The 10,998-nt window shown below is 54.7% G+C and overlaps 1 protein-coding gene across 1 annotated transcript; it reads left to right on the forward strand.

The window, feature by feature from the left end:
- The first annotated feature begins 7,501 nt into the window (after window positions 1-7,501).
- Kremen2 (kringle containing transmembrane protein 2) lies at window positions 7,502-10,878 on the forward strand. Its single transcript, XM_051179747.1, has 9 exons — window positions 7,502-7,592; window positions 7,778-7,994; window positions 8,632-8,723; window positions 8,799-8,923; window positions 9,112-9,265; window positions 9,617-9,949; window positions 10,058-10,183; window positions 10,271-10,349; window positions 10,582-10,878. The coding sequence occupies exons 1-9, from the start codon at window positions 7,502-7,504 to the stop codon at window positions 10,778-10,780; spliced, it is 1,416 nt and encodes a 471-aa protein (XP_051035704.1). The 3' UTR covers window positions 10,781-10,878.
- The last annotated feature ends 120 nt before the right edge of the window (window positions 10,879-10,998 follow it).

Consider the following 10,998-nt stretch of genomic DNA (forward strand, 5'->3'; position numbering starts at 1 on the left):
CGTGCCATTTCTGCCAGGTGCTGGGGAAAATGGGTTTGGTTGGCAACTCCTGGGCCATGGTGTTTGCTTGGTCTGGACCAAGACTGGGAGGGGACCTGCTGAAGATCTCTTCCTAGCCATGGGGAAGACTTTAAAGAGTGGGCTATGTGTCACTCCTCATCTTGAGTCCTTCATGAGCTCAGTTGAATGAATTGAAGTGAGTCCAAAATGGAGGAGGTACCCCAAACAAAGGCAGTGTTTGCTTCTTGAGGTCCTGGGTACCATCTGGACAGGTTAACCACCCACTTTTCATGTTAGCCCATTACCCAGCCCTGACTACCATCCATCCTGGGTTTCCACCTGCCATCTGCCTCAGTCAAAAAGATGGTCTGGGGCCTGGGGAGAGTGCTTGCTACACATCTTTTTGATGGTCTGGGGCCTGGGGAGAGTGCTTGCTACACAACCTTGAGGATCTGAGTGAGATTCCCAGCAACCCTCTGAAAAGCTGAGCCTAGTGGCACAAGTCTGTTATCTCAGCATGGGGTAGGTAGAGACAAAAGGATTTCAAACAAACCCTCAACAGTGGTGTGTTTTTTTTTTTTTTTTTTTTTTTTTTTTTTTTTTGAGACAGGATTTCTCTGTGTAGCCCTGTCTCTGTGTAACTGTCCTGGAACTCACTCTGTAGACCAGGCTAGCTTCAAACTCAAGAGTATCTACCTGCCTGTGCCTGCTGAGCTCTATGATTAAAGTCATGGGTATTTTAATACATATCCCTATTCTTCTGCTTCCAACTCACCGGGGGTCCCAGCTGCTCACCCTGTGATAGCAGCAGCTTCCACACCCACTTTTTCCTCAACTACCTGTCAATGCAGACTCCGCAGTACTCCACATGGAGTCCTCTCTGTGGCAGTGTGTATCAGGTATAATGACCTGGCTTAAGGACCAGACACTAAGGATGAACTTAAGGATGTCCCCCAGGCCCACTTAGGATAATACAGGCTTTAAGCCTTCTCCTACTTGCTTCATCCTACAGCCTTTTGCTCTGGAAGGCCAATCTTCTGTTCACATTCTGGAGGATTCTGATAGGTTCATTGCAACCCTGATGTCAGCAGGGTTCCCTGCCAAAAAGGAGAGTAGTGGAGTCCAGGCAGGCTCTCCTCACTGCCCTCACATCCGACAGCCTGTCCTGTTGGCATATATATTATTTCAGAATAAATTGCCAGGAACAACTGCCAAAAACTATTTTCTCATACTTTTGGTGAACCAGGGGTCTGGGAGGGCTGAACAGTGTCCTCTGCCTGGGGTCACACAGCTGCAATCAAGGTGGCAGCCTCAGTCAGACTGGAGACTCATCCTCTCCTGGGCAACTATGGGCAGACCCTTAGGCAATTCACAGACCAATCAGGCCATCCAGGCTTATCATCATCACCATGTTTTTGTTTTGTTTTTTTAACCAAGGTCTCAAAACTATATGTGCCTATAGTTCTAGTACTCAGGGAGTCAAGGAGGATCTCAAATTAATGTTTAGGCTAGCTGGGGCTACATAGCAAGTTCCAGGCCAGCATGAGCTACATAGCAGACCCTGTTGAGAGGGAAGGCAGGGAGGGCCTTGCTTTGTTACCCAGGTTGGCCTTGATGTCTTGGACTCAAGTGATCCTGCTGCTTCAACCTGCCAAGGCATGTACCACTGTTCCTGGCCCCATCTCTTAACGCAGAGACAATTTAATTAACTAGACACTATAATGAATCTGCATCAAACCCTCTACCACATAGCACAACCTAATCAGAGAAGTGTTTAATATACTCACGGCTATATCTACACTTCAGAGGACCTCCAAGGGCAGAAAACTTGGGTACACTTTCAAATTCTACCTGCAGTAACCTGACTAACTCACCCTCCTCAGCCCAGGAAAGCCCTGGAAAAATGCTCAAGTGGTCCTGGGGCTTGGCTCTCAGAAATTCAGGTTCTGGTGATTCTGGATCCTGGAAAGTGGGCAAGAAGGTAGGCTGCAGCAGTGTCCTGAGCCAGAAAGCTCACCAGCTTAGTGCTCGGCAGCCAGGACCCCAGACGTGCTTCAGGAGGCTGAGCCGGGAAAGCTTGGGCTACAAGAGGTGAGGTTGCAGTAGCCCTTGCTGTGGTCACAGGAAGGAGCCAGGCTAGACCATAGGCCCAACAGCTCTCCCTGGACAGTGACAGCTTTTGGGAGGGAGGTCAGGTGCAGCTTCCTTGTACCTGTTGTGCCATTCCTTGGCCATTCTTGAGGGCCTCAGGCCTTTGCTTCTAGTCCATGACTCTCCTTTGGGTGATGGCATTCCCATTCATGGGAACAGGCTACTGTTAAAGATGGAGTAACCAGAACTTCTGGTCCCTTGGTGTGGCTTTGGTGAAAGATAGCTTTGCTGCCATAAGCTCGAGTAGAGAGTGAATTCTGCTAGTGTCTCCCTCCCTCATGCCAGACTCCTTTGGGACAAAGACCCTCCCCTCATCCCACCAACAGTTACATTCCTTCATCCATGTCAAATACTTGTGGGGTGCTTGGCAAATACTGCTTGCAGGGTGCTTGGCTGATACCACAGCCTGCTCTGCAGCATCGGGGAGAGCCCCTCCTCATACCCAAAGCTGAGGAGCAGTCCTGGTGTCATTACGACCTTCAGGGGGACACTGGGGAAGGCAGCTGAGGACCCTGGGGCTCCGAAGAGAGGATCCCCAGCTGGCCCTCTTCCGGCCTGTGAATGAAGACAAACTGCAGGCTCTGTCCAGTTTGAGGGCACCTCCAGCCTCCACAGCAATGTCCCCATCTGGACTCCCAGGCCTGGGCACAAAGACAGTAGTCATGAGGGGAAACAGGTTTTGAGGAGATGGCTGTGGGCAGAGGCATGTAGTCAAGAGGAGAAATGTACCTCTTTGAGACAATGATAGGCCAAAGCCAGGAGAGCAAGGAGGGCCAGGATTCCAGCAGCAACTGGGACCCCTATGGGCATTTGTAGCTCCCAGTTGATGCTATAATTCTCCTGAGGAAAGAGGAGAGAGTCAGGGGTCTGGAGAAGCAGAGGGGAGGCTGGACAGGGTAGAGTTCTCACCTTTCTGCTCCAAACCAGTGGCCGCTGAAGCCACGTCATTGGTCCCTTACCAATCACTGCTGGGCCTCCAGGCTCTCAGTCTCCTTCCCAGAGGTCCCCCACACCCCAGATGCCCCCTCAAGTCAGTTATTGTAGCACCAGGCACCGCCAGGCTAGACTGAAAGGAAATGACCAAGCAGGGCCTTTGTGTTTAGCCACTCGTCTTTCGAAAGTGAAACCCTTCCTTCTCAGGCCTTCTGTGAGGGAGGGGCACTGAAAAAGCACATCACCCATAGCCCCGGCCCAGTGGCCACCCTTCCTGAGGCCCCTCCAGAAGAATTTAATGGGCGGAGCAGATAAACTGACTCCATTTCTCAGTACTGCCAACCTGGTTCACAAAGGCAATTTCCAATATATCATGGGACCTCTCACGAAACAGAGTTTCCAGCACCCTCTAGCGAGTGTAACTAGCTACTCTCTGTTCCTCCCAGAGAGCCAACCTGCAGCAGGATTGCTGCATTTCTCCAGTTGTAGCCATTTGGTGTCATCCCAGTAGGGAAACTGAGGCCGGGGAAGCTCAAGTAATTTGGGAAACCTCACAGTTGATGGACAAAGTCAAGAGTGTGTTCTGCCTCTGAGCATCTCCTAGTCCTGCAACCAGACAAGCTGTGACCAGACAAGCCAGCTGCAGCCGCAGCAGCAGCCCATGGAGGTGAGTGTGGTCTCCAGTGTTGGTTCTCTGGAATGATCCGCACCCTCCCCACACAAGCACATACTGTGCCCTGCCCCATCACAGTTTGCCAGGTGGTGATGCAGAGAGGCTAGGCCCATAAAGCTGGGACGGGGTCATAGCAGGCTTTTGAGGTCCAAAACAGCAAACAGCATTCCCATAAGGACTCACTTAAGACCTGTGACCAAGTGAAGACAGACGCAGGGGAGGTGCAATTCAGAGAAAGGAAGGTGCAGTGAGAAAGACAAGAAGCAGTTTCTGAGGTGGGATTGAGGTGGTGAAGGGAAGTCTGAATGAGGCAGGCAAGCTTGGAGTGGTGCCTTTACAGGCAGTACCACCTCTGAGAGACCAGGATGCCATATTGGGAGTTTGGGGGGTTCCCTTTGCTCTGAGTCCACAGTAGGGTCTACCCTCACCCTGATTGACTCCCAATAAGAAATGGAATGGGTACAAATGCACCCTGAGAAACTTCCCGGGATAATGCCACCCAGTATCTCCAGCATTTCACCTTTTTCACACTGGACCAAACAAACCTGACTTCACGTACTTAAAAAAAAAAAAAAAAAAGCAAGGGCACCCACCCTCATGTCCAAGATTTTTTTTTTTTTTTTTTTTTTTTTTGGTTTGGTTTGGTTTTTGGTGTGTGTGTGTGTGTGTGTGTGTGTGTGTGTGTGTTCTGCCTACATGTATGCCTTCAGGCCAGAAGAGGGCATCAGATCTCATTCCAGATGGTGTGAGCCCATCATGTGATTGCTGGGAATTGAACTCAGGACCTCTGGTAGAGCAGCATCTCTCCAGGCCCCAGGCCCAAGTTTTCTGGGTTTTCTTTTGTTTTGTTTTTTGTTTTGTTTTGTTTTTTTCTCTATTGCCCCCCTCCCCAGTGACAAGTTATGTATGCAGATCTGTTCATGGAAGTAACAGAACAAGAGATACACTCTATGCCCACCAGGGTCAGGGTCTTAGGCACTATGACCCGAACTAACGCCTTCATACTTTAGTTTCCCCGCCTCTGAAAAAGTAATCCTGGGGAGACTGGTGTGGGATAGCAGCTCTCACTGGAGATGTGGGGAAGGCAGTGTGTGTGTGTGTGTGTGTGTGTGTGTGTGTGTGTGTGTGTTAGTTTTTTGTTTTTGTTTTTGAGACAGGGTTTCTCTGTGTAGCCTTGGTTGTCCTGGAACTCAGATGTGCCTATCTCTGCCTCCTGAGTGCTGGGATTAAAGGTGTGCACCACCATTGGCCAGCTGGCTGGCAATGGGACTTCTGGTCAAGGAAAAAGAGAACAGAGCTGGGAATGTGGCCCACACTTTTAATTCCAGCACTCAGGAGGCAGAGGCAGGGGGAATCTATGAGTTCCGTCCAACTTGGTCTATTATGGCAAGCTCTAGTCTAGACCTGTCTAAAAAGTACACTGAAAGAGATACCAAGTGTCCCTGTATAATGACAGAGTACTGTGGAGGAGTCAGAGAACTTAGGTGTGGGATAGGGACAACACTGTCAATGCCATGCACCTAGATCATACTCTGCTTGAAACTGGGCTCCAACACTGACTAGCTAGTGAGTCCACAGTTGCCAAGGGCCTCTGAGCCCCAGTTCTCAGATCTGCAGAATGGGGAGGTGCAAATGTTCCCCTAGGGCCTTGGGAATGCTGACAGGCTGCTGCCTGCACAGTGCGGAGTGTGGAATGTCAGGGAAGTGTGTGTTGAGGGGTGCAGGGCATGAGGCCTTTCCCTCTTCTCAAATGGTCCACAAAACAGCCCGGATTGGAATTTGTGGCAAGGACACTTCCCACTCACTCCCATCTCAGTGAATCTAGCTTGCTAACAGAGCACCACCTCCCTCTCTCTTGCCCCTTTGCAGATGATAGGACTGGTCAGATCCACCCCAAACAGTAGAGGGTTGTTTTTAGGACCCATGGTTCTGCTAGGGAGGAGCCATTCCTCAGCTAACTCTGCCATGATTCCTGCCCTGTGTGTTGAGGTCTGTTCACTCATTCCTGTGCAATCACTTCTTCCTCCACAGGACTGACCCCTCACAGAAAATGTGGGGGGTCCAGACTACATAGACTCCAGCTTCTTCTGGCCCTCAGGTGGAAAGGGAAGGTGGGCTTCCTTGCTAGGTGGATGGCTCTGGAGGGGTCAGTGCAAGAGGGAGACTCCCAGCCCAGAGCTCAGCTTGGTCACAGAGCGAGCTGCCAAAGGGGGCACCCCTCACCAGCCTACAACCTCAGCAAATCCATCTCCTTGAAATACTCTCCCTACCCGACCCCCTCTACCCTCTGGTGACTTGTCATGGCCCTAAGAACCTTGGAATGAGGCGCCAACAGCACAGCTGCAAGATTCCCACAGCTAATTGTTGCTCTCTGTCACGCAGGCTTCAGCCTCTTAGAACCCTCCCTATGAATCTTGCGTCTCCATCTGCTTCAGGACCTGTGTTAGGTGGAGGAAGCCCAGGATTGTCAGAGCTGGGCCAGGTCAGCCTGGTCCCAAGGCATACTAGCCCAAGGGTGGGCAGGCTGGTTTGATGGACAAGAGGCTTGAACAGGGTAGGGCTGCATAGGGTACCCCCTCAGTCTCTCTCCCTGGGTCCCCACCCCCGCCCTCCCACGCACCTGCGCTGGCCTCCCCCCAAGCCCCGGGGCAGCACTGAGAGATCAGAGAACTCAGAGGAGTCGGGCTCAGGGGGATGGGGCGGGGAATTTCCCCCCACGCCTGCCTGGGCCTGCTCCCCTCCCCCTCCCCTGCCAGGTGGGGGGCACCGCTGGGGGAATTCCACCGCAGGCAAGGCTCCGGAGAGCCTGGGCTGGGGTCCTAGGGAGTGGAAGAAATGGAAGCGGGAGAGGGGGCGGGCTGGAACTGGGGGCACAGCTGCCTTCCTCCCCAGACACCAGCTGCCCCTGCCTGTCGCGGGCTGAATGTCCACGATTCCTGCCTGTCTCTCGCAATCGGGGGCAGGGAGTAGCGTTTCCTTACTCAAGTCAGCAGCGGCGGCGGGACCTGGGGAGAGAGGAGCTTGGGGACTCGGAGAAAATGTGCGTGTGAGCGTTTTACAATGAATGAGTGGATTGAATGGGAGTGTGAGCGCTTGCACTTCAGTGTCCGACTCGGTGCAGCCACGGGGGAGTACTGTAACGCTCTTTAGGGTTCTCTAGAGGTCTGTTAAACTGACTGGCCTGTCCCCCTCCATACCCTCCCAATAGAACTCACACCGACCCTGGAAGAAAGAGGAAAAAGGGGTGGGGAGGCAGGCATGTGCTGGGACGCTGGGGGTCCCGAGGGACAGGCGTGGGAGGCGTCTGGACCTGCTGTCTGCGCTCCAATCCCGGGCGGGGTTTCTTGTCTTCCCGGGGGGGGTGCAAGAGGGGAGGGACCTATAGGGACACAAGCGGGGCAGGAGGCAGTGCTTTAGAGACCTTGAAGAGGGAGACTCAGGGTGCCAGCGCAGTTCGATAGGGGGTGGGTGTGGGAGTCCAGGCGCGACCGAGGGCTAGAAAGCCGAGCCTGAGCTCATCCTCTGGCCACATACCTTCTCCAGAGACCCCTGAGGAGCGACCGTCGGGCAGAGATCCCCGGAAGATATTTCCTGGTCTCGGACAGGCAGCATCGACCAAAGAAAGACCGGGACAGACAATCAGAGGACAACGCCCCCGTTAGGTCACCTGAGAGACCCTAGAGCGATCCCGGCGGCGTCCCAGGCCGTGTTCTGGCCTAGGCAATTGTTGTTTGGTGAGGGAAGATGGGGACACTTGTTCTGCGGTACCTCCTCTTCCTCTTCCCGATGTTGCTGCCTCCCCGTGAAGCCTCAGCAGGCAGCCTGCACAATCCAGGTGAGTTAGGCACAGCGGCCAGGCCAAAGTCTTCTGAGCCCAGGGCTGGGGCCCCAAAACCGGGGAGGCGGGAGAGCAGGTGGATGGAGCAGCTGAGCAGCCCGAAGGCCCCTTAGGGCATGGGAACTGAGGAATACTGACTGGGACCAGGCAGGAGTTGGGTGTAGAGAAGTGAGGAGGCCCAGTGAGCATCCAGACTTCTCCAAGATCCCATGGTTGCCGGGCAGGCTTGTCCGAATGCTTCCAGGTGAATGGCGCTGATTACCGCGGCCACCAGAACTACACCGGCCCGCGAGGGGCTGGACGCCCTTGTCTTTTCTGGGACCAGACACAGCAGCACAGCTACAGCAGCGCCAGCGACCCTCAGGGCCGCTGGGGGCTGGGCGCGCACAACTTCTGCAGGTGAGGAGCCTGATGGAGGTGTCAGCAAAGCAGGACCAGTGATGGCAGCAGGCCCTGCAGAGGGGAAGTCGGCTCTGGCCTGGTATAGTACCCTCAGGAAGGTTTAGGGGCTGGGCCTACCTCATACTAGGTTCACTAGGTTCGCAAAAACTTGGAACTAAATGTATGTCAGACTTAGGTGATAGTTTTTGCAAAGCCTCCAGTCAGGGCCAGGAAAAAGTCTTACACCCTTAAGGGGCCCTTGGATGCCAGCTCTGGTTGGACTCGAACCCTGAAATGATTGGACTGGCTCTTGTAGTTACTTGAGCAGCATCTACAGTCCATCACGTGAGGAACTTTCTTCTGGAACATCAGCCAGGGACTGAAAGGGAGCCACTTTCTGCCCAACCACAAAGCTGAGGGTTTACTGCTTGCCCTCCTTTGACGTTTTAGGCAAGACCAATTGAAAAGTCAGAACATTCTCCCATGAGGTCAAGTCAAACACCAGGCTCTTATGGCAACTTCCTCTGTTCCCTGGGGAACAGGAGCAGGTGAAGAAACCTAGACTGTGAGCTGCCAGATAGGAGCATGGCCTCTAAAGCATGGTGGCCATCTCGGGCAGGGCGGTGGGCTCCTCATCACCTCCCTCTGTCCACAGGAACCCAGATGGGGATGTGCAGCCGTGGTGCTATGTGCCAGAGACAGAAGAGGGCATCTACTGGCGTTATTGTGACATCCCCACGTGTCACAGTGAGTGAACTCAAGAGCCCAGCCCGGGGGTCACTAACTCTCACAGGTGGGGCTCTGACTCTGCTTCCTCCACAGTGCCTGGGTACCTGGGCTGCTTCATGGACTCTGGGGCACCCCCTGCTCTCAGTGGTCCCAGTGGCACCTCCACAAAGCTCACAGTCCAGGTGTGCCTTCGATTTTGCCGCATGAAGGGCTACCAGGTACTGTCCTTGGGCCCAGACCAGTGACCCTTGACCTTGACCTCAGCTCCCAACCCTACCCAGTTCCCAACACTGGTGGCAAAACTTGACATTAACTTCTGAAACTCACCAATCCCTACTTCCCACCCCCACTACTCCACCCATACCCGCCATCCCTGCCTTTGGGGTCACCCAGTCTGTGCTCCCAGCTGGCTGGCGTGGAGGCTGGTTATGCCTGCTTCTGTGGCTCTGAAAGCGACCTGGCCCGGGGACGTCCAGCCCCTGCCACCGACTGTGACCAGATCTGTTTTGGCCACCCAGGCCAGCTGTGTGGAGGCGATGGGAGACTGGGCATCTATGAAGGTGAGATGTGGACCAAAATGAAGAGTGAACTCTCAATGGGATCTGATGTGCCATTCCTAGTAGGAGTGGAATCGGGGAAGCCTGATGTTGGAGTCAGACAAGATAGGGAGACTAGGATTGAAGGCAGGATCTGTAATGGGCATGAGGCTGAACCTGATTGTGAAGCCCGCACTTGATAAGGGATTGGTCTGAAGGCGGGGCCTATTTAAAGAAACAACTGTTGGATGCCAGGTGCCAGTACTGAGGCGGGAACGAGTTCTAGCTGGAAAGGGGAATTTTTACACTGGGATCTCTGCGCTGGAAAGAAAGCCTGAATGGCCTCGGGTTCTTGACCACCTGCCCCGCCCACAGTGTCCGTAGGCTCATGCCAGGGAAACTGGACAGCGTCTCCAGGTGTCATCTATTCCCCGGATTTCCCGGATGAGTATGGGCCAGACCGGAACTGCAGCTGGGTTCTGGGCCAAATGGGTGCTGTGCTAGAGCTCACCTTCCGCCTCTTTGAGTTGGCCGATTCCCGAGACCGGCTGGAGCTACGCGATGCCTCGTCAGGCAACCTGCTCCAGGCCTTCGACGGCGCCCACCCGCCACCGCCTGGGCCTCTGCGCCTGCGCACTGCTGCACTATTGCTCACCTTCCGCAGCGACGCTCGAGGCCACGCTCAAGGCTTCGCACTCACCTACCGCGGTGAGCAGGGAGCCCGCCCTCCTGCCCACTCCCCCATCCCCAACCCCATCTCTCCCCCCCCCAGCTTACACAACCCTACTCAGGGCCACCTCATTCCTTTCTCCGCAGGGTTGCAGGACACAGTGGTGGACAGTGCATCTCCTAAGGATTCCGCTGAGACTCCTGCAGGAGACCCAGATGGTGCCAACGTGAGCTGCAGCCCTAAGCCCGGAGCTGCACAGGCTTCCATAGGGGGTGAGGCTGACTTGCAAGATGGGTGCTAATCAGGGAGTGGCCCCTCGGAGGCCTGTTCTCATCACCGCCCCCCCCCCGTGCCCACAGCCCGAGTCTTCTCCACCGTGATGGCTATCTCCGTGCTGCTGCTGCTGCTCCTGTCGCTGCTGCGTTTGCTGCGTCGACGGTGCGGGCGCTGGGGCAGGGCCTGAGGGCAGACCCTGCACTGGGCGCCTGATGCCTCATGTTTCGGGTGTGGGGGCTCTGGTGGGAAGCTGGGACGAGGGAACAAAGCTAGGAAGGTCCTGGGTTCTTGAGGGGGCGAGGCCTTGGGAGAATTACACATGGGTTCGCAGGCAGAGCAGGATGGTGGAGGCAAGACTGGGTATGGATCCAGCTGACGTCTGCTCCCTCTCTAGGAGCTGTCTGCTGGCTCCAGGAAAAGGGTCTCTGGCCTTGGGACCTTCCCGGGGCCCCAGGAGAAGCTGGGCTGTGTGGTATCGCCGGCCCCGAGTGGTGGCCCTGCCCTGTCCCCCAGGGGACTCTCAGGCTGAGGGCTACCGGCCCCTGAGTGCCTCCAGCCAGAGCTCCTTGCGTTCGCTCATCTCTGCTCTCTGACCCCAGATGTCCGGGGTCCATCACAACTTCTGCCAGCAAGATGGACACCTGAGATATTATGCAGCACCCTACCTCTTCCTTGTGCTCCTTTAAAGGCAGCTCGGTCTCTAGTCATCTCATGGAGACCAGAAAATCGGATAGGAAACATCCAGTGCTACTTGGGAACTTGGTCTGACCTTTGGGGTCCAAATGGTTGAATCCAAAAGGCAAAAGGAATC

Source organism: Phodopus roborovskii, unplaced genomic scaffold (assembly GCF_943737965.1).
Source record: "Phodopus roborovskii unplaced genomic scaffold, PHOROB, whole genome shotgun sequence".
Taxonomy (NCBI): domain Eukaryota; kingdom Metazoa; phylum Chordata; class Mammalia; order Rodentia; family Cricetidae; genus Phodopus; species Phodopus roborovskii.

Excerpts from the sequence above, each read along its gene's own strand:
- Kremen2 (XM_051179747.1), top strand. The coding sequence starts at position 7,502 with ATGGGGACACTTGTTCTGCGGTACCTCCTCTTCCTCTTCCCGATGTTG. Across the intron at positions 8,724-8,798 it reads TGACATCCCCACGTGTCACA|TGCCTGGGTACCTGGGCTGC; the intron begins GTGAGTGAACTC and ends CTTCCTCCACAG. Across the intron at positions 10,184-10,270 it reads TGCACAGGCTTCCATAGGGG|CCCGAGTCTTCTCCACCGTG; the intron begins GTGAGGCTGACT and ends CCGTGCCCACAG.